This window comes from Megalobrama amblycephala, linkage group LG4 (genome assembly GCF_018812025.1).
Source record: "Megalobrama amblycephala isolate DHTTF-2021 linkage group LG4, ASM1881202v1, whole genome shotgun sequence".
NCBI lineage: Eukaryota > Metazoa > Chordata > Actinopteri > Cypriniformes > Xenocyprididae > Megalobrama > Megalobrama amblycephala.
Window position 1 is genome coordinate 5,787,893 of NC_063047.1, and position 24,245 is coordinate 5,812,137.

Sequence of the window (24,245 nt, forward strand, 5' to 3'; positions counted from 1 at the left end):
TGACATCATCATTTCACAAAATATACGGATTGGCTGTATACACGAAAACACAAGGGTGTCATTTGCAAATTTATTCACTGTAGGACCCGGTTTCAAAAAATAGCGGTTTTTAGGCTCCCAAAATGCCAGATCCGTCTGGACAAAATGGCAATACGATACAAAATTTTTGCGTATACAGCTAAACACGTCTCCATGCGAACGGGCTCTGAGTCCTTAAATGTTAATTCAAACAACAAAAGAAAAAGAGAAAATCACTCACTGCTCTTGGATGAGCAACTTTAGTAGCTTTAATAAGAAATAATATTTATTTGTTCTTATATTTGTTTCTTATTTACTGACTAGGTTTTAGTCGACTAAAATCTTATGATATTTACTCGACTAAAACTAAAACAATTCAGATGACTAAAAGATGACTAAAACTAAACAGCATTTTTGCCAAAAGATCATGATTAAAACTAAATCAAAATTTGCTGTCAAAATTAACACTGGTAAACTTTAGCACACAAGACTACCACAAACATATACAGAACAATAATCTGAAATATACTGTGACTAATTCACTAATAAATTGTATGAAATTTTACTTATGTAAATGTGCTTACATAACGCACTCTTAAAGGATTAGTTCACTTTCAAATTAAATTTTCCTGATAATTTACTCACCCCCATGTCATCCAAGATGTTCATGTCTTTCTTTCTTCAGTCGAAAAGAAATTAAGTTTTTTGATGAAAACATTCTAGAATTATTCTCCTTATAGTGGACTTCAATGGGCACCAAACGGTTGAAGGTCAAAATTACAGTTTCAGTGCAGCTTCAAAGGGCTTTAAACGATACCAGATGAAGAATAAGGGTCTTATCTAGAGAAACCATCACTCATTTTCTAAAAAAATAATAAAAATTTTATACATTTTAATCATAAATGCTAATCTTGAACTAGCTTTCTTCTTCTTCTCTATTAGAATTGTGGCAGTGTGGACAGTGCTAAGTGTATTACTGCCCTCCTCAGGTCAAAGTTTGAACTAAATTGTCATATACAATATGCTAGTGCAAGTATATAACAATTAGTTTAACCTGTGGAGGGCAGTAATACACTTAGCAGCATCTACACTGCCGGAATTCTAACTGAGAAGAAGAAGAGGAGAGCTAGTTCAAGAACATTTATGGTTAAAATGTATACATTTTTAAAAAAAATTTTAGAAAATGAGTGATGGTTTCTCTAGATAAGACCCTTATTCCTCATCTGGTATCGTTTAAAGCCCTTTGAAGCTGCACTGAAACTGTAATTTTGACCTTCAACCGTTTGGAGGCCACTGAAGTCCACTATAAGGAGAATAATCCTGGAATGTTTTCATCAAAAACCTTTCTTTTCGACTGAAGAGAGAAGGACATGGACATCTTGGATGACATGGGGGTGAGTAAATTATCAGGAAATTTTCATTTGAAAGTGGACTAATCCTTTAAGATGCGCAACAAGATTAAAGCCAATTTTGTTATTCTCAATACCAGCTGAAACACAATAATTGCCTTTTATGTTTATATTGATAACTTGCCAAGATGAGCATTTTGACCAAAAAGGTGCATTTGACTGTTCACACGCGGTCACATTACCACAAGGTAATATAGCACAACTGTCTAGTGCTGAAATGGAGCAGTTCATGACAGTTTATGGTGGTAAAACAATACCAACTCCTCTCAGACTTCTTTTTTGTAATAGTACAATTACAGTAAGTGTTGTCTGCTGACCTCCGCACCACACACACACACAAAACTAAATATTATATAAAAGCCTGTATTTTCATTTGTAGGCTGTGATCTAAAAAAAGGTTAGATTTCAGCAAAAAGCATCATTAGTTTTGACATGCATGACCAAAATAAAGCTCTTTTAAAATTGATGAACAGTTGAAAAAACTAAAGTGGACCAAAGAAAGGTTTGTTTTATTATTTAAAATATTATTATTCATGACATTCTACCAATGTGAAATATAAAGTCATAAGGCCATCATATTTCACCAATTCCTTCCTGATCCACATTCATTTTGTTAACATTAAACTGCATTCTATCATATACCGAATTTTATATTGTATGGATCATCAGTAACCTTGCTCTCCAGACATCTGCCTTAGCAGTGGTTGCGATGACATTTGTGTGTGGTATGCGTGCATGTTATCTGTGTTGTGTCGGTATTTGATTTGGCACATGACGCACACAGGTGCAAAAGCTGAAACAGTAGAACTCCCGATCAGAGCCAGTCACTGCACAGCCATAATCAAAGCCAAAACCACCTGCCAATCAAACCGCTGCCAACTGGAGCCAATCACGGCTGTGGAAAGAGGAGTAGGTAACCAAAGCTGGAGTCGGCAAATGAGAAAGAGAGAGAGGTGCAATATCGGTTTGTTAGAAGCTACTAGAATGGAAAACGGAGAGGGATTTCACGTATAAACTACTGGTGCGCGCAGCGTAGCCCAATAATGAGTAAGATGGAAGGAATGAACGAGGGGGAAAGAGAGCGAGTGAGAGGTAGCATGATCAAATGAAGGAAATGCATCTCGTTCTGAACTCTAAACCACATCAAAGAGAAATTCTGGCAATCTCACAGGCTTTATACTCGCATACACACGTATACACATACATACACACACTTAATATAAGCTCTAAATTTCATGAATACCAACACACACAAAAGAGGGTTTTTTTTACCTGAACGTTTGGTGCGATGAATGACTCTCTCCAGCCCTCTTGTGTGTTCATCCCTCCATCTGCTCTGTGAAGATGAAGGAATACGTTTTTTTTTTAAATACAGTGCAGAAGAATAAAATTAATTCATGGAGCCTTTTCAAAGCATTTTACATTTTAACTCCAGCTTGAGTTTGAGCCAAGACATGATCAATGAAACTAATCCACTTCTTCATAAAAACTATAACTACACACACACACACCTCTGCTGAAAGACAACACATAATGAACAATGTGTGTGTGTGTGTGTGTGTGTGTGTGTTGAGAAACCCTGTGGATTTACAGCAGTAAGACATTCCATTTGGATGATCTATCACACAAACAAAATCACATAAACGTAATGAATTATTTAGAAAGGAAATACTTTTCTTATCATTATCTCACATATGACCAGAGTAATAGCGCTGCATGCCTACAACGCACACACACATGCACACACACAGAAAGAAAAAGAGATTTTTACTGAATTGATGAGGTTATTGTGCTCTGAAAAGTAAAAACTCTTCATTCTTTCCTTCCTTTGTTAATTTCTTTTTCATTTTCCCATCCTATCATCTTTATATTCATTCTTTCCTTCTTTTCACCTTTTTATTCATATTTTCTTTTTCTGTTCTTTTCCCTTTCTTCTTTCCTTCCATTCCTTGCCATTTCTTCCTTCCATTTACTGTATTTCCTTTCCTTTCCTCTATTTTTCTTTTGTCCTTCCTTCTTTCCATTTTTCCTTCCTTTCTACTTTCCATTCTTTCCTTGTTGGCTTCCCATAATTTTTATACTGTACAAACTGTATGTTCTGTCCCCTAACCCTACCCTAAACCTAACCATCACAGAAAACTTTCTGCATTTAATTAAAAAACAAACAAACAAACAAAAAAAAAAACCACACAACAACAATTTAGTATGATTTATAAGCTGTTTTCCTCATGGGGACCAAAAGGAATGTCAAGGACAAGAATTTTGGATATTGCCATACCTGATACCTGGACCCCCCCCCCCCCCCCCCCCCCCCCCCCCCCCCCCACACACACACACACACCTTATAATAGATCTTATTTTCAGGGATAACTATCAGGTCAGGATACTTCAGGACAGTCTGGAGTTAGTTCCCATGTATGTTTATAATGAATAGTTGAGAGAAGAGAAACTCTGGGTCAGATGCAGTAGCACATATCTGTGTCTGTGTCAGTACGACAGAGAACATAACCCTGCTGTGCTTCACAGTAGAGTCACGTTACAAGACCTAGACTGCCATTGTCATCTTCATTGCAGGATTGTTGAAGGGAAAGGAGTCTGAATTCACACACACAGACTCATAGAGCGGGGTTAGCGGGGTCATGCAGCTGTGTATGGGTAAAATTCATGTTATTTATGTGATTAGAGAAGCCACTAAATCACAGAGTTCAGCCCCAGAGTGCATTGGTGTCATGTGTATTCACGTATCCATCTAAAACATTGAAGTGCGAGCAAGAACATGAGTATGTGTGTGTTTTTACCAGTAAGATGACACTTTTAGATCTGTAAACACCTTGCTGTGTTTTTTAATCCACTGTCTGTTTGAAATCGGACACTGTAGGCCTGTCTTCCTGCCAGAGGATGTTCCAGCCTTTGGACATGATGTTCTGGCTCAGAGTCTCTGTGTGTGTGTGTGTGTGTGTGTATGAGAGCGAGCATTCAAAACATTTCTCCAAGCTCACAATGATCTGCTCATTTACAATTATGATCAGCAACAAAAGAAGGTGAGTACGCAGGTTTAATTACAGGTACTTTAGGGACCAAACAGACCCTAGAAGTTAGCCAAATCTGACAAAATCTGCCTTTGGGGACAATCAATTCACCAGCCTAACTAAAAGGGATTTAAATAATGTGTTTCTAATATCAAATATGCAAAATGTTTTCTTTTAGAAGAATGGTTTGGGTTAGTCTGCAGTAATTATAATTAGCTTTAAATATAAACAATAGAAGTCTATTGTATGTCCTCATTTAGCAAGACGTGTGTGTGTGTGAGAAACAGATCTGTGCAGTCTAGACCCTGTAACTCGACTCTAGTGTGAGACATCTCATCTGTCTCTTTTACAACACACACACACACACACACACACACACACACACACACACACACTAAAGGAAACATTGTACCCTTTTTCAACTGCGCACCAATTTCTTTCTCTCTTTAAGGTCATTACAAACTTTGTATAACTGCAATATTACAAGAGATGCACAGTGGGATTATTTATAAGGTAACACTTTACAAAAAAGCTCAATTTGTTCACATTAGTTAATGTATAAGTTATCATGAACTAAGAATTAACAATCCATTCATAGCACTACAAACTGTTCAAATATTTGTGGGCAATGAGATTTTTTTTTTTTTTTAAAGAAATTAATACTTTTAGTTTTCCTTCAGCAAGGATGATCAAAAATTGATCAAACGTTACAGTAAAGACATTTATAATATTACAAAAGATTGTAAATAAATGCTGTTCTTTTGAACTTTCAATCCATTATATAATCCATAAACATTCAAAACATGCTTCACAGCTTCCACAAAAATATTAAGCAGCACAGCCGTTTTCATCATTGATAATAATAAGAAATGTTTCCTGACCACCAAATCAGCATATTAGAATGATTTCTGAAGGATCATGTGACACTGAAGACTGGAGTAAGGATGCTGAAAATGCAGCTTCGCCATCACAAGAATAAATTAAATGTAAAAATATGTTACAATAAAACAAATGTTATTTTTAAATTGTTTAAATTGTAATAACAAAAAAATCTAAATCTTACAACTTCAATCTTTTTTGAATTGAACCTTATTGGAAAGTGTTACCAAAACACACTAGAAGACACAAGTTATAGCGAGAGAGAGAGAGAGAGAGAGAGAGAAAGAAAAAGAGATTTGTCTTTTCGACCACCCACAACCTGATTGGTCAAATGCTCCATCAAGCTAAAATTGCTTCCCTCAAACGTGTGTCCGCATGTGTGTACATTTCTTCATGCTTGTAAAACATGAGATTGTGAACAGATAAACGCTGCTGCATGATGAATACGTGCATGTGATTAGTTTGTCAGTTGTCACCGAGGACAGATACACTCACACCCTCATACGTACACGTGTGTAGACTCACACGTACACATGTGTTGCTCTGAAACAATATTTACAGTAAGGGTACACGCTGTATGAGGCCTAATTTATTCTGTTTGAATTGTATGACATTGCGTGTTGAAGAAGTTGTGTATGTGTGTGGTCTGAGCTAACAGTAGCATCTATTCCACTCATACTTATTTTGACATTTTCCATTCTTTCCGCTGACAGCCAGTGAAAAACAACCTTTTTAATCAGACTGACCACACACACATACTTGCAAGACAAACACAGCACAATACAAGAAAGCATGTGTGTATCACATTAATACACTGCACTTTATTTACATTTTTCTTGTTTTTCTGAAACATTAGGGGCCTTTTTTTTTTTCAAAATTTTCCCTCTATGCAAACAGTTTTAACCTGCTGTTGACCTGTTCTGACAGAAGAAAAAAAAATCTCACATTTTAACACTTCTCACAATGTAATGTGACTGTTTATTGTGTTATTTGTGTCAAACCAGAGTTCATTTCCACCCTTCTGCTTAACCCAAAGTGATAAGTGACCAGCAGGGGCTATTAACTAGGTCCAAAATGCTACACGTTTGTGTCATCGCTGTGACTACCATCGCTACAGAAAATACTAAATATTTGATTTGATTCCGATTCAGAAGCCCTCAATCTGATTCCAATTTATCTGGGCATATTTTGGATATTTTGTCAATTTTGCTTACATATGAAAGAAATCCTCTCTTATCTAATGCTGTAAATTATTCAGGGACCCTTCTAATTTGGTACATTACAAAAATACTATTAACATTTATTTAAAAATATTTAATAAACACAATCAAAGCTGCTCTGTAGATATCAACTAAAGTAAACTTTAAATTGCAAATAATTTCTTGTGAAAAACTATAACTGTTTATAGGTGTGAAATGATTAAAAAACTGTAAACTCATGAACACTTCAGTTATAAACCCTCAACTTTAAGAATATAAAATCTTTAAGTCATTTTGAACAATTAATTAAAAGAATTGGTTCATAAGAGTCATTTGATTGTGAGCCAGATTTTGAACAACAGGTTGTGTTGTATGTTTTTGATTTCCTAAAATAGCTTTTTATAGCTTTTTTTTCATTTTCACACAATTCCAAAATATATGTGGTTATTACAGGTTATTACATAAAGCCTGTGAGTGGTTCACTGATGCACACTTGAGTTTAGAAAGCCATTTTCACTCCAAGCAAACACACTGAACTTGATGTCAAATGGACTCGGATCCAAACAAAAGATCTATTAAAAAAAGCTCTTAATTATTGTGTTTTTAGTAGTGTTAATTTCATTAACGACATCTATTACAAAATTAGTGCGTTTTACCTAGACTAAGACAATGACAAGGCGGCAGTAAAGTCATTAAACGAAAACTGTGACTATATCAACATGCAATATCGTTGATGAAAAAGATGAGACTAAAATGTAGTTAATTTTTTTGAACCAAAATCTCTTCATTTTTGTTGAAAAAAAAAAAAAAAAAAGAGATGACAAAATATTACAGACTACTGTACAAGCCTCTTCTACGAGTGTTTATGTATGCGGTTGTCAGACTTAATCTTTGCAATCTGGCAACCATGCAGAACTGCACTCTCTACACTGCAGAAGTGCCCCCATAGATTATCTGAAAAAAAGAAAAAAAACCACCGAAAACACAGACAAACAAGCTAGAGTTTAGTGATCTCCATATGAGATATTCTGCTCAGTGATGAACTGTAACATGGATCTCGACTGTATTTCTGTCAGGACCACTATCGTCAAATATGATAGATAATGCATAGAGTTTGTATTGGCGGTATGGTTCTGTTCTGGGCAGGAACTCCCTGCGCATCCATGCAGCCTAGCATGGATAAGAGCAGGGGGAGCAGCAACAAACCCCCTAGGGTAAACAGAACAGGACCAACATGCAGATATCATTAAATGTCATGATTTAACATACATATTTTCAAGAATTAGTCTGATTCAGGGAAATAATAAGGCCAATCCTGACTGAAGAGAGGAGGAGCTGGGGATGGAGGAGGTTAATTTACTCCTGAGAAATGCAATAGCTGCTGATAATACTGAGGAGCTTATATAGATGCCGTAATAGGCGTCGTATTCCTATAGGTAGACGCAAGTCACCTGGGAGTCAGCTGATGCAAGCTTGACTGACGTGACCTGCCAGAACTGACGCTAACGCTAGATTGTTATCATTATTTTCTTTATTAATTTGACATGTTTAAATTTTGACTCTGACATTTAATATCTTATATTTTTCTTCATGTTCCATGATGTGTATATGTATGTCTGTATCTTTTTTTTTTCTCTGTCATGTGATCCTTGATTAATCACCTGTTACTATAAAGACTTGTTAGGTAAATGTTTTTATTTGTCTGATGAAGAGCCTGCGTGCTCGAAACGTAACCCGTTGTGAGTCTTATATTAAAAATATTCGCTTATTTTTTTTTGGAGCTTTGGTGTGCCGACTTTTCTCCTGTTTTTTTTTTTTTGGTTGAGCACCCATTTTTGAGCATATTTTTGCTGGTTATGTGCATGCTTTTAGTCTCGGTTATAATTTTGAGCAAAATAATCATTAATATAATTTAACCATTACGCAGCATGACGAAAATGTGACTAAGTTTTAAATGACTAAAACTAGACAGAAAACCAGACAACTTGACTTAGAGGTGTGCGATATCGTCTACAATAATATCATAATTGCTGTTTTAATGATGTGCAATCTGACATTATCAAGTATGTTCCTCATTTGGCAAAAAGCAAATAAAAACACGCCTATGGAGTGCATACACAGTGTGATATAGCCTTAGTAAAAATGCCCCTGTATGAGTATTTGTCTTTGATATAGTTAAGCAATCACACAAAGAGTGTTTAAACTTATTGGAAAATTTAATTTACATCACTGCTGCGAACTAAACACAGCACAAAATATGAATAACAAAAACCTTATAAGTCAGCTGTCCATGGCAGTCCCAAACCAGCACAATAACACACTCAGCAAAATATTGTCTGGTCATCCTTATTGATAAAATCCCATTAAATATTGAGATTTTTTGTCAATATCGCACACCCCTAACTTGAATAAACAAAAATAGGACAAGGTTCACCAAATAAGTAAAAAAAAAAAAAAACTAAACAGGACTGAGACAAAGACTAAATTTAAAAAATAGCTGACAAAATTAGTTTTTTGCGGTACAAGCTTGTTTTTGCAAATCATGTCAATTATCACTTAAGTGGTGAAACCCTCAGAGATCGAATAGTCAAACCCCACAAGATACCAGATGTACAATAAATGACATTAAAATATTTCAATAAACCATCCACATATTGTTGATTGCCCATTAACATGAATTAAACACTGATGGGCAGAAATCTGTTGACAGAATTGCGTGATAAATTCTGAATGTTCTAGAAGAAGAAGGGAAAAATGTCAGGATGGATTAACATGTTTGATAGTTTGACATTATGACCCAATCACAGAGTAAGACAGCACTCGCTTTGAGCAGATGTTCTCATTGTTGAGAATGACCGCAGTCCTCCTGGACCAATGAAGCTCACTTGACATCATACAATTAAACTCCTACTGAGAGATGCAATCCTCTAGAGATGCACACACTCAAGTGCGTGTATGAAATGTGTATGTAAGTGTAATGCTAAATCAAACTGTAATCAAATAACTTGCATGTGAAGACGTTTCGTTGACATGGGCAGAAGAGACATATGCCTAGATTCAACTGGAGAATCTGACAGAATGCAGTGGTAGTTTAGTGGTTAAGGATCTGGGCCTCTAGCTGAAAGTTTGGAAGATGTATTCCAGGAAATGGAGAGCTTCTGAGATCACAGCCAGCCATTACAATATTGTGAGAGGCAGTTAATCCTACGTTGCTCCAGGGAGACCATCTCACGACCGGTCAATCATAAATCACACGTCATTACCATCATTAGACAATCATTTGGAGATATTTAAGCCAAGAGTTTAATAATAAAAATTACATATCCCATTTTCAGTGGAGCACAAAAGCTTCCAGCACTTATAGCTTCCAGCACATGACATTTAAAATGTACAAACAACAGACCAAGCACTATAGCCATCTGAAAGCATGTGGGGTGAATTCAGGTAGTAAATCAGTAAATCCCCAAAAATGGCCCAATTTATCCGAATTAACCTGAAACACAACATGTAATTTTGAGAGGCTGAATTTTCAAAAGTAAAAGAGGATTATAAAAGGAGGTGTTAATGATGTGATGCTCATTTTTTATTTTTTTTTACGACTCTATCAATTTACTCAAAAATGCATACAAAAAGCTATTTATACATACAATGACTATAATGAACCTGTTATATAATGTGTTTAATTTCTTAATTAAAATTAATTTATTATTAAATATTTTTTTTAGCCACAATTTCAAAAATTTCAGATACAACTATTATTGTTGACACACAATGATAACGTACATTGTTACATCTAGAGTGTTCAGATGATGCTATGGTTCATTAATGTGAAACAAATGGCTTTAAACTAGTTCATTGACGTTCTAAAAGGGTTTAAAAGAAAGGGCTCTAATAGTAATAATAAGTTTGAGCAAAGTATGCCAAGGTTGTCGAACAGTTTGTGTCAGGTTGCGAATGAGAGACCTTCACAACAGTTAATGATGTCACTCCCTCAGCGGAGGGATCTTTTTACCGTGGCAATCTGATTACAGCTCTGCTTGCTTTGGCTAAAGAGCACATCAGAAATCAAATGTTCTCTGGCAAGAGTTATATTTTCTCAAACACACACACACACACACACACACACACAAAGTGTGTTTCCGAGCACACAATACTGAGTGGCAGGTCAGAGCGGTGTTTGACCTGATAGGAATGTGGGCTTGAGTTTGGTACAGGACAACTTTTCAAGTAAAGCACACACTTTCATCGTATAATGTGTGGCTTGAACGTGCAAGTATGTCATTTCTCAATATGCTAACATTGGGTACAATGGCTTATTACAACGATTACAACAATGGTTAAAATGGCTGGCGGTTTTATAAAACACACACATAAAGGAAAAGTGCCAGACCTTATTTGACAGTGGTCTCAACATGTTCTCACCTCATAAGCGGTGAGTTTCTCCAGTTAGAGGCCAGTGTGACACACACAGCATGGACAGCTGGATGTGGCTTTTTACTCATACAGCTGGAGCCCATCTGGGACCAACACTGGAAGAGATGTGCGTACACACTCACAAACACAGACACAAAAGATGCAAAGAGTGATAAACTCTAACTGGCCTCTTCATCAATAGGCCCTTTCTTCTCCTCTCCTGTTATATCCTCATGTCACCTTGTCTTCCTCCAGGAGGAATGCTCTTATTATTATTATTATGAAGATAACCAGATAGTCTATTAATATGATTTTATTCATAGGTTTTAAATCCAAACTATGAGCTAACCTTTGGAGAAATCTGGATAGAAGTACAAAAATGGAAACACAAGAAAACCTTCTGATGACCTACTTGCTCTTCGGTCTGCAGATTTCAGTGTTGAAGCTGATCAAAGCATGTGTTCTTGCTTTGATACTGCTGTTAGTGTTGGATTCATTTCCCTCTGTCTTTTCATCTATTATTGCTCTATTTCATGTTACATCCCACGGGAGAAAAAAGCATTATATCATCATTCCATCATGCAAATAATAAAATAAAATATAAAAAAACATTAATCTCCAATGCAAGACGATCACTATAAATGTGTCATGGACATGGCGATGATAGCTTGACACAAATGAAAAGTTGGCAAGACGATAAGAGATCACATCAGAATGTTGACAGATTTAAAAAAAAAAAAGTTACAATGCATTAAACACAAAAAATATGCTCCATTTTTCATTCAAAATATAAATTCTGGTGATTTTAGGGTGAAATATATTTTAAGGCTGGGCATCAATACAAATTTCCGGATTCAATTATATATTTCAATTCCAAAGTAGAGAAGGATTCGTCAGACTAATTGAAACAGTAACTCCTAAGTTTGTGAGTCGTTCATAAAGAGTCATTTGTTCATGAATCAGACTGTATGCTTTCGATACACTCAAAATAATCAGTTCATAAGTGTCATTTGTTTGTGAATCGAATGACAGATTTTTGCATTGTTGATTACTGCGCATGGCTCGCAAATTACAAAATTAAAAGAAAGATGCATTTTCTTTTATTTTTTATGGCACATGCCCCGTTTATCAGGCAAATCAGGCAAAATATGACTGCTTTTGCCATGAGCGGTGAGGGAAACACTGGCATAGATTTACCAATAAAAACTGATCTTGAGAGTGGATCTCCAGAAGAAATCCTGTAGTTTCGCTCTCCTTACACACACAGTTCAGTGGACACTCACCAATGAACTTAAAAGCAAGTTTTAAAAGCAACATCCTAAACACTGAACAACACACCTACACGTAACCAAAACAATTCTTGATATGAACAGTATGCTCACATTCACACTTAGGCTAGGCACAAGATCAGCCTCCAGTTTCCTTTCTGACAAGAAAAAACACCAAATAAATTAAACAAAAGCTATGAAAACACACAACCCCAATTAGAGCTATGTTCAGCAGGAGCAAATGATTCAACTGTTATGACTCAGAGGACAGATGCAAGAGGGAAAGAGATAAAGAGACAGAAAGAGTGGAAGATGTAAAGAGCTGTTTTGAAGATGTAGTCAACAAACTGACATAGCTGCCGATTCGGAAAAACACCCATCTTGCTCAAATTCACACACACAAGCATGAGAAGACGGATGCTTTGGGTTCCACTGATATTGTTGGAAATAAATATACATTTACTCACATTACACACTCTCACAAAGCATTCTCGTACAGTACAGCGAAACAAACCACACAAAAGATTTATTACTGGGCTGCATATTTGTGGCCAACCAAATATCAGAGTTCATAACACAGTAACAAAGGAATAAGAGGAATAGCCATTATGCCCTCTATTACAGTAAACAGACCAATATCCAATTTGAAGAAATCTGTTCTTCTAAAAAAAATACCACTCAGCAGACATTTGTGGTTCTGCAAATACTGTTACAAAGTAAAATAGAGCTGACTGAAAACTAATGGCTTGGTCCTTATATACAACCCATTTTCCTTATTATACAACCCATATCCAGAAACTGTAATTCGGCACAGTTGACGTCACAAAAATGAACTGAAATAATAGCCCCGCCACCATTTTCAAAATCACTCCATTGGATGAGCCAGAAGTTGACACATTAAACCACTCGCACAAACAGAGCAATGTCTGAAAAGGCCACAGAGCCACAGTGTTTACACTTTTCGGGAAGTCACCCTTGGAGTTGTCTCTGTAAATTATGCCGGGATAGTAGAAAGCATGTTAACAGAAAAAAATTTACACAAAGCAAAACTGCAACAGGGTCTCATAATCGTTACCTAGTTATCAGATTGCCAAAACAACATGTACCTGTACAACATGTACAACTTTTGCTCCCAATCCAATCTAATCAACTGAGATAATTTCAAATAAATGCAGAAAAAGCGTAGCGATCAGTGAAAAAACGTGATTAATGCATTCCATATTTATGCAAAACAAAACACAGATGTGTGTCAATAGCCTATTGGTTCCAGTGTATCAGACACACCCTCTCCTTCATATCATATTGCATATCACTTGCAGTCTGATTGTTTGGGCACAAAAGCCCTGCACAAAAATAAAAATTTTGTTATTGTTTACATGCCCTTACATGTCAGTTATTTTGCTGAATGCCCTGGCAACTTTTTCCCCATAAGTGAGTGCCCTGTCATTTAACCTAGTTTTCCTGTGTTGTACTGATTAGTCATTCTATTCACCCGTCGTCCAATCTTATTTTGTTCCGCGTTTGCTTTAGTATTTATAGCCCTGTGCTTCCTGAGTTCCTTTGTCCTGTCTACGTTAATGCTGAGGTGTGTGTGACCCATTTTCCAGCGTGTTCCTGAGTGAGGTCTATATTAAAGACTGTTTCCTTCGTCTTTGTGAGTTTTATACTACAACTACCCAAATTTGTATTCTTCATTATATTTTTGACCTGTGGTGTGGAGTGAGAAACACCTCCAGTTCAATCTAAAGGCTAATTCACACCGCACCAACAGACACTGACCAAAGACAACAAACACTTGGACGGATCAGTGTGTTACCCCGTCTGAGTTTGTTGGTGTTGTCTGGAATGTCTGAGAAGTGATGCACTGTAATCTGGTGACTGTCACTGTTGGTCGGTGTCTGTCAGAGCCGTGTCAATTGGCCTCGAGAAGATCTTGCGTATACCAAAGACTTCTTTGTCCTTTTGGAGACCAAGATTGTATTCACATATCTGTAGGGCTGCCCGGTTATGGCAAAAATCATAATCACGATTATTTTTGGTCAATATTGAAGTCACGATTATTTAACATGATTATTAGTGGGTGATTTGATCAAAGTCGATACGAGTAATTTTAAAATATCAGTGAAATTTCACAATTATCAATACTTCAGCAAAAACTAATACTAGATCAACTAATGTAAGAACACGTCCTTAAAACAATTACATAAAACAAGTAATCAGTCAGCAATACTACGGAAGCCCTAAACGGCCATGGATTATTATTTTTTCTTGTTTTGTCATGATCACGACTTATTTTCTCGTGATCTCGAGATAACAAAAGTTGTTTTGTCGCGATCACGACTAATCTCTGCTCTAAATTACACAAATGTGCCAACAGGTGGCAATATAATACCAAATATAACTGATGATATGCTGTAAATGTCCACTTTACTGTATTAGTTCAAATTGGCTCAGATTGTACACGTTTTGGACAGAGAGATTTTTCGTGATCGCTTTATTTTGTGCAGTATAGTGTGCGTTAAGTGATTAACTTAACTGTTAAATGACTGATTATAATTATTTTGCTTGAAAGTGTATCTGTTATCGTTTTGACTAGCTGCATGACTCACCAGTTTCACAACCGCAATATTTCGGTGTGATACTAAACTTATTGCTTATTAAAACTAATTTTGATGTCACTTTTTGCACCTTATATATCTTTAAGACGTTATTTTAATCATCACAGTTTCACTGTTCGTTTACCTCACTATGTCACTCAATGTATATTGATAAGAAATATGATTTATAGCCTATGTCATTTTTATTCAGTGATAGTTTGTAACCTATTGCATTTTCTACATTTCTTTGTAGGAAACAACACATAAACACGCTTCTCAAACAGCATCCCAAGATTGTTTTAGCCTATATCAACTGGATTAGTTTTGTTTTTTGGAAATCTGGAGTATTGCACCTCTTTTTAATGGAAGATAGGAAGAAGACAGTTTAACGCACATGATATCACAGCCCATACATGACAAATAAAAATAAACACATTATGTAATATAATTTTGTTTCAAATGAGTGAGGAAAATAAAGTGGGTTTAATCTAAAAGTTTTTAGAATTATAGAATAATCTGGCATCTTTCTGAAGGCACTCTGCACTTGAGATGTTGAATGCTCTGTTGATTATTAAACATGTTAATTACACAAACAAAAGGTTTATTGAACAGTGATTGATTAGCCTATATGTATTTATTGTAAACTTTATTATTAAGTGAAGTAAACATTTAAACATATAGCTGAAATATCCACAATATATCAGATGCACATGAAAGTTGTGTTAGTTACTATAGCAACAGTAGAATCCGGGTACAGTGTGTTTCAGCATAGGTATATACACACTAGATGTCGCCTTGGGGTTCTAAGCATGCGTCAAAATCGCCGCCATCTTGGAACAGGGGTCTTGTCATAGGAAGTAGCTAGGTAACGCTGCTATCTCCGCCTGTACTTTGAATTCATGGACGATGGCGGACTTTTGTGCTGCGTACGTATGTTCAAACGAAAGAAATCTAAAAACCAGACAGCAAGGGATTCCATTTTACAAGTGAGAATGTGTTTTATGATATTGAATGTTACGAAATTATATTTCTGGTTACGTTGGTTTGTTTCAGTCCTTGGTTAATGACCGCAGCTAATCCATGCTAGTTACCCATTCGTTTTTGACAGTTAGGAAAACTGCAGTAGGGGTAAAATCTTTGCTTTGCAGGGGCAGCTGCCACTGAGACCTGTCACTTGACCCGTCACCGTTAGTGGCAGCTGCCACTCGACCTGCCACGGATATACCCGCCTGCCCCGCGACCTGTATGCGGTCACGCCATCTATGCTTAAAATGTATTGCGCGTCTACATGAGGTTGTGTGGTAGGTGTTAAGTGTCGGTAGAAATATTTTTAAATTTCATAAAAAAATCAAATGAAACTGTTTACTGCAAACTTCACCTGATTCTAGTTATACATGTTCCCAATTAAGTACCACTGTGGTGACTCATGTTGTTTTACTGTTTTATTCTTTAATAATTATATGTCAAAGTCATAGACTACCTCGCTATACAGACATATTTAAAAAATTCATAAAAATATGAAATCAAATTGTTTTCTACAAACTCCACCTGATTCTTGTTCTAGATCTCCCCAAATACCACCGTGGTGATTTTCATGTTGTTTTTCTGTTTTATTCTTTAATAATTATATGTAAGTAGCGATAGTTCATTCGAAGTTTACTCAAGTGGAAGAATGAGACTAATAAACTTAAGCCTACTAGCACTATGCATTGTATTTTTAAAAAGTAGATTATATTAATATCAAAACCTTAAATTTTCTCTGGACTCAATGATAAATACATGTCTGACCGTTGGAACGAACCAAAAAAAAAAAAAAAAACCCTAGAAAATCGCATTCATGACGATTTATTTTTTTATGATTATTTATTTATTTTATTTCCGTTAGACCTTTGCCTACATTGACGCTGATGCATTAAAGAGGAGGGGTTCCCCTGTTCCAAGATGGCGGCTCTATTGACGCATTCGTTCTAATGAACTGCTGTAGCCAAGGCGACATCTAGTGTGTATATCTATGGTGTTTCAGAATCAATCACTGTAAAACAAACTTTTATGTCATGATCACGAGAAAAAAACTTTTTTTACATTTTGTGTGTAAGCGTTATGGCATGTATCCGAAGCCCATTTGCTTATCTGCGTTCGGTTCAGACTCAGAACGTGTGCACAGAAAGCCCCCTAGGGAACAGTGTCTCTTTTGCGGCTTAATAATGCTGTTTAATATCAAACATGTCCCACAGTTTAGCAACGGTAGACTGCATTTTACAACACTTTTTTAGGGTGGATTCTGGATCTTAACAAGTCTAATATTTATAGTTGTACATATCTAGTTAACCTGTACATATAAAATCAAGTTTAAAGCCGGGCACACGTTTAACAACTAGCTAAAACATTCTAAGACTGTGCTCAACACACAGCGATTGTTTCCTGCGACTGAAGCAGATTTATATACTTACACATGGAATATGAACACCGACTGTAATCGCAGACTGAACGCAACTGGCTCTGACTGGACGCGTTTAAGCGCGATCAGTCATAAGTATCAATTTACATTCATAATCGGCCTTACAATCATTAGGTGTGTCCCCGGGACTGGAATCTTTTTGACAAAACGCACTGCAGAAGCAGTCATCCCTGCTCCTGCTTCTATATACAGATCTCGTAATGGAATCCTCTGAGACCTCCGCTAAACTTGAGCAACCTCTAAAAACTGTTACACCCTCCCATGAATATTGCCAAATGAGTGCAGAATGTGCTCCAGAGGTTGCAATCAGATCAGGCCTTGACATTAGACAAGATTTTTGGATTCACAAAGAAGCGTCCCAGTGAGGTTTATGTGTGAACACTGTAAAACATCAAATCATGAGCAATCCCAAAGTGAAGACAGAATCTAAATGTAAATCTAGAAATGTGACAAGGTCAACTAGCAGCCTTACGCAATCCGCACACTCTCAAATTGGGTTAGTTCATCCATCATTGCTGAATAAATCAAATCAAATTTCACATTTGTTTGATATCTAGAGATGGCAAGTGATCAATGTTTCAACAAAACCACAAATGAGTGTGTGTGTAGTCATAAGCCCATTTCGTCCTATTACTTTGTCTCATCCCTGCGCAGTCAGGCTATTTCTGCTTGTCATCACTGTAGCTAAGCGACAACTGTTTCAGTGAGCATAAGTGTGTGCATACGAGTTTGTATGTGCTTGCATACAAGTATTTGCCCTCTTAAATAAAACCAGACCCTGGGCTCCATTTCCTCTCTATCTCTCTCTCATTCTCAAACACATACTCCAAGGGTCGTGTGTCTGGTGCCATAAGTGGTTTGTAAAGTGAGGCGTTCCCGTTTGTCTGAAGTGTCCTGAGTGTTTGGAAGGATTAATACCAGCTGATGAACAGAATACAGCAGAAAAATGAACAGCTGCAGAGGGAGAGAGAAAATCAAGGACAGCTCAAAGAAGTCGGTTCTGTCATCTGTTAGTCTTCACCTCTGAGCCTCATCTAAACCTCTCTGGATAGCGGGTACATGGTCTGTTTCAAGCTGAATCAATACCACACCACACCACACCACAAAACTACACACGCCACAGTATACAAACATGCACATATGCCAATACAGACTATTACACATGTACACACACATGCACACCATTCTACACTAACTACTCGAACAGATTTGCTCTTTACCAACCACTTAACCATAGCCACACTCACTTTCTCCCCAACAAACAACATGAGACAGTGTTGTTAGTGTACCCAGACTGAACTAGGGCTACTTTTGCATTTTGTTTATGGATTTTTGGGGTAAAATTCCGGAATTCTGCAGAATGCATTTAAAATTGACTGTACTCGTACTGGTAGCTGAAAGCATAATCATATTATCCAAAATATTTAATTAACAAACATGCAAGGGAGTCTGCAGAGTTCTGCAGGCACAGATCCCATGTGTGGCCTGGTCATCTGTAACAAACTCTTGCGGCTTGGACTACGCACACAGATTTGTACGCATACATCACAAATATTTATGCCGAACTTAAGACGGGAAACATGTAAGCAAGAGATCACAGAGGCCTTCACATATTTTTCAAGGATTACACGTCTCAGCGTGTGTGTTGTGCTGTTGTTTGCAAACCATGACAGCTTCAAACAAAAGGCTTGGCTCATCAAGCACACAGAAGAAAGAATGTTCCTCTTTCTCACTCCCATTTTTGTTTTTCCTCAATCGTTCTCTCATTATTTCTCTCCTCTGATACCTTTTTCTCCATATTCATCCTTCTCATTCTCATGTTTGTTGCATGAGTCACTAGAGCTGGCTTAAAACTAAAGAAATATTAACCTTTGTGTAACACTGAAATTCTAGTATATATACACACACAGATGAAGTCTCATAACGAATTCATGAGTAATGGTTGTTCTACAATAGTTATTAACAGATATGGTAACAATACTGTACACAGCAAATACCTTTCATTATACTCCAGCGAGTATAAAACAGTTCAACTTTCTATACAATGTTATTTTATTACAATTTATCCATAGCCATTTACATCTTGAAGTTCTATAAAGGTCTCATTTTAAACACATATTTTTCTGCCCTTATTATTATGCCCTTTCCAAAAAATCTTGATTTTGTTATGGGGATCTACTAGAATAGGTTCATGCTTGAATGTTCAAATTTTACATTGTTGCAGCAGCTGTCAGTAATGCTCCGTTTAGTTCCAGTCTCTATGAAGAAAAGCATCCCTCCTTCTGAAAAGCGCAATGTGCTCTGATTGGTCGGATGGATCCGTGTGTTGTGATTGATCAGCCACTTTGAGTGTGTTTTGGAAATGTCCACACCCCTTACCATAACCGCACTAGATCCAGGGTGGAAAAAACAGCATCTCTTGGACGTCAACAACTAAGGCTGGGCGATATGAAAAAAAATATGATCACAATTTTTTCCATATTGATCAATATCGATATTTATCACGATATATAATTTGTAGGCGTGTAACGATACATCGTTATATCAAGATACTGCGATATAAAAATGTGACGATATGTATTGATGTAAACGACATGACTCGTGATATAGAGTTAGTTTTATCCAAGACTCAGCTTACTGTATTTATAAAGTATAATTCACCCATAAATATAAATTCTGTCATCATGTCCTCATCCTCATGTTGTTTCATTCATCTTCCAAACACAAATGAAGATATAATTTTCTGAGAGATTTCTGTCCCTCCATTTAAAGTCAATTCTCCTAAAACTTAAAATATGTAATCAAAAAAAAAAAAATCATAAAGGCATCGTAAAAATAATCAATCAAGCGGTCTAATCCAAGTCTTCTGAAGAGACACGATGGCTTTATATGATGAGCAGATTTACAATGATGCGCATACTGTAGTAAACACGGACGTTCAAATGCTTGTGTGAGAATGTAAATTCTTTATTAAGTTGTATATATGCACAACAAAGTTATTGAAAATTGACATTTTTTTGGAAATAAAACTATTTCAATTTGAATTTCAGTTTCATTTTAACATTTTGTTTAAAATATCGCAATATGTATCGTATCATGAACCCAGTATCGTGATACGTATTGAATCGTGAGCTGAGTGTATCGTTACACCCCTAATAATTTCATAGCTTTTTCTAGAAGTTTAAGTAAAAAGTGCAAAATACAAACACTGTAAACCAGTCATTATGCTACACGAGACCGTACAAAAATGCATTCTGTGTGAACCGGCCATTAACCTGCACTTTGTTACCCAAACCACTTCCATTGACGTTGTGTTACTTTTTTCCAACAATTTCCTCAGCTTTATAGGGTATCGCAAGTTTGGTTCAGTGTCCACTGATTGATCAGAGTGAGCGCTTTCAATTCAATGCTATGGAAGTTGAGCTTCACACTTGTGCTGTGAATTGTGGGATTGACAGTGGGCCGGAGAAAGCGTTGAAAGGTTGGGCAGCAAATATCAAGGGAAAAATGTCAGCCAATCGCTGTGAGGTTCAGGTTGTGCCAGAGTTTATGCTGGACTTAGTGCGTAAATCATATTGTTTATGCATTAGATGCTTTGCAGTTACTATATGCTAAATATTGTAGTTTGGATGCTTTCACTGTGATTATACTGGCTGGGTTTACAAAATTGTGTTAAATTGACAGCATATATTTATTTAGGGCATTCAAAAACAAAGCCTGTCAATTTCCAACTGTAATCGCTTCTATTTGTGATGATTATATTGCCCGTGTGTTGAAAAAACAAAAAACAGATTAAACACTTGATACAGACACAACCTAAAACGGAGGCATTTTAGGCATTTTTGTCAGCGGCACTGAGGAGAGTTTTGCAGCTGTAGTGGACATTCACTGTGAATATGCTGTTGTTGTGTTTATTTCTGCTGTGTGAGACTGGAAGGGTAATTCATATCAAGTAAAAATGTCAGAGCTAATCATCGTTATCGACATAACATTTATCTCTCGTACACCCCCTTTGAAAAGTAACATTTTAAACATTTAAACATTTAAGATCTCAATGAACACAAAAACAATTTCTAAAATGTTGACAAGACTAAGTTTAATATAACATCTGTTTAACTTATAACATGAAAGTAAGGTTAATAATATAACTTAGATTACACATTTTTCAGTTTTAATCAAATTGGGGTGATGCAAAAATGAGTACACCCCACAACAAAAACTACTACATCTAGTACTTTGTATGGCCTCCATGATTTTTAATGACAGCACTAAGTCTTCTAGGAATGGAATGAAAAAGTTTGCGACATTTTGCAACATCTATCTTTTTCCATTCTTCAAGAATGACCTCTTTTAGAGAGGATGGAGAGTGATGCTCAACTTGTCTCTTCAGAATTCCCCATAGGGGTTTGATTGGGTTCAGATCAGGAGCCACTGAATCACTTTCACTCTGTTCTTCTTCAGAAATCCAACAGTGGATCATTGTCATGTTGGAAAAGTGCGCGACGACCAAGGGCACGGAGTGATGGTAGCATCTTCTCTTTCAGTATAGAGCAGTACATCTATGAATTAATGATGCCATCAATGAAATGCAGCTCCCCGACACCAGCAGCGCTCATGCAGCCCCACATAAGGACACTGCCACCACCATGTTTCACTGTAGGCACCATGCATTTTTCTTTGTATTCCTCACCTTTGCGACGCCATACAGTTTTGAAGCCATCAGTTCCAAAAACATTTATCTTGGTCTCATCACTCCAGAGTATAGAGTCCCAGTAGTCTTCATCTTTGTCAGCATGGGCCCTGGCAAACTCTAGGCATTTTTTGTGCCTGGGCTTTAGGAGAGGCTTCTTTCGTGGACGGCACCCATGCATGCCATTCCTCTGCAGTGTACGCTGTATTGTGTCACGGGAAATAGTCACCCCAGTTTAGCTTTCTACTTCTTTAGATAACTGCAGTGAACTTGCATGCCGATTTTCTTCAACCCTTCTCATCAGAAGATGCTCCTGTTGAGGTGTTATCTTTCGTGGACGGCCTGGACGTCTCTGTGAGATGGTTGCAGTTCCATCTTTTTTACTTTTTTGTACCACTTTTGCTACAGTATTCTGACTGATAAGCAAAGCTTTGCTGATCTTCTTGTAGCCTTCACCTTTCTGGTGTAAATAAATTATTTTCTTTCTCAGGTCTTCTGACATTTCTCTTCCATGTGGTGCCATTGCTGACAGCATGAAATGGGAAGGGGTTTTAACACCCTTTTATAGTCAACTGTCTGCTGGACACCTGTGTAATGAATAATTAGAGTCACCCGTGGTTGAATTCTTGTTAAATTAGACATTTGTAGTCTAAAATTTAGCTTTGCTCCAGAGACTTTCAGTGGGGGTATACTCATTTTTGCATCACCCCAATTTGAGTAAAACTGAAAATGTTGTTCTCTAAATTACATTAACCTTACTTTCATGTTATAAGTTAAACAGATGTTATATTAAACTTAGTCTTGTTAACATTTTTTAAATTGTTTTTGTGTTCATTGAGATATTGTTTAAAATGTTACTTTTCAAAGGGGGTGTACTCATTTACGCTGAGCACTGTAGTAACTAATGCAACTCAACCAGGCCTCGTCCCCTTTATTTTGCGTAGCCTATGCCTTGAGCAGGAATTATTTCAATGAGGAATTTTGTGAAGTATACATTCCCAGAAGTAAACTTCAGACTACAAACAAGATGAATCAGGGAGTTCAGAAACAGTGCTTAATGATATAGAGAAAAACTCCCTTTGGAGTAGACTTTGTGCTTTGTAACTTTGCAGACGTGTTAGAAAGTTGAAAGAGTAAAAAAGCATAATAGGTCCTCTTCAAGCAATTTGGCAGCAAGCCTATAGTCTATGACTTAATTCAGAGCACCAGCCCAATTAAAAAAATAAAGACTTTATGTATGGGATACGACATAGGACACACGTCATAAAGAGCAACTGGACAGTCCTCAGAATTTCTTTTGTGTTCCACTGAAGAAAAAATAGTTGTAGGGGTTTGGAAGGACATGAAGGCAAATGCAAATTTTTGGGTGAATTATTCTTTTAAAGAGAGACAAAGACTGATATTGCCACATACAAAATGCCTCAGCAACAGACCCACTTTTTATTTATGAATATATAATTTTGGAGATGTCATTTGGTTTTTGGAGACTCTTTTTAAACATGCCAGATGATTTCTGCTCCAAACACCACCCACCAACAAGCATGCATTTACACACACACACACACACACACACACACACACACACACACACACACACACACACACACACACACACACACACACACACACACACACACACACACACACACACACACACACACACACACACACGCGCACGCACATGCTTTGGCTATCATGATCACTCACAGATTCACACAATCATCAGTCTGGCTTTTTAGAACAAACATTAAATTAACATGTGATCTAGTGCCTTTCAAGAGAAATGTGTGCATACGTTCATACACATATGCATGCACATGTGCTTGGAATGTGTTCAGCTTGTTGTTCAGTACTGGAGTTGCTGCTCCACCTTTTCAATAGATTTGTTTCAATAGTGTGTTGTTAGTGCCAGACTTTAAGGGCTTCATTAAAACACCTTAAAAAAAAGAAACATTCTTTCATGGTAGAACTCAGGGATAACTAAGTTTCATTTTATATGTTTTTTCAAGACATCCAACTTGAAAGAAAAGTGGCAAAAGGCATCACGTCAACCAATCATAGGATGAGAAAACCCCCAAAATCAACAAATAACAGAAGTTTCCTTGTTCGTCCTCCAATCAGACAGTGGCTGCCCTGACCCTGACTTGAACGGGTGGATGAAGCCATTGCGGGCTTGTCAGGTGGTCAGAAAGAGCAGCGCTGATCAAGTGGTTAGTATTTTACGTGCGAGTGTATGGTGATTCTGTCGAGGCTGGGCCGCACCTGTCTGCAATTTGGCACACTCT

General features: G+C 36.9%; 1 protein-coding gene across 4 annotated transcripts in view; it reads right to left on the reverse strand.

Moving 5' to 3' along the window:
* The window catches only part of eda (ectodysplasin A), a 47,129-nt gene that overhangs the window by 8,697 nt on the left and 14,187 nt on the right, over positions 1 to 24,245 (reverse strand). For all 4 annotated transcript variants that reach the window (XM_048187021.1, XM_048187018.1, XM_048187020.1 and 1 more), the window contains exon 2: positions 2,700 to 2,763. In XM_048187021.1, coding sequence (XP_048042978.1) covers positions 2,700 to 2,763 — 64 coding nt within the window. The remainder of the gene's footprint in view (positions 1 to 2,699; positions 2,764 to 24,245) is intronic.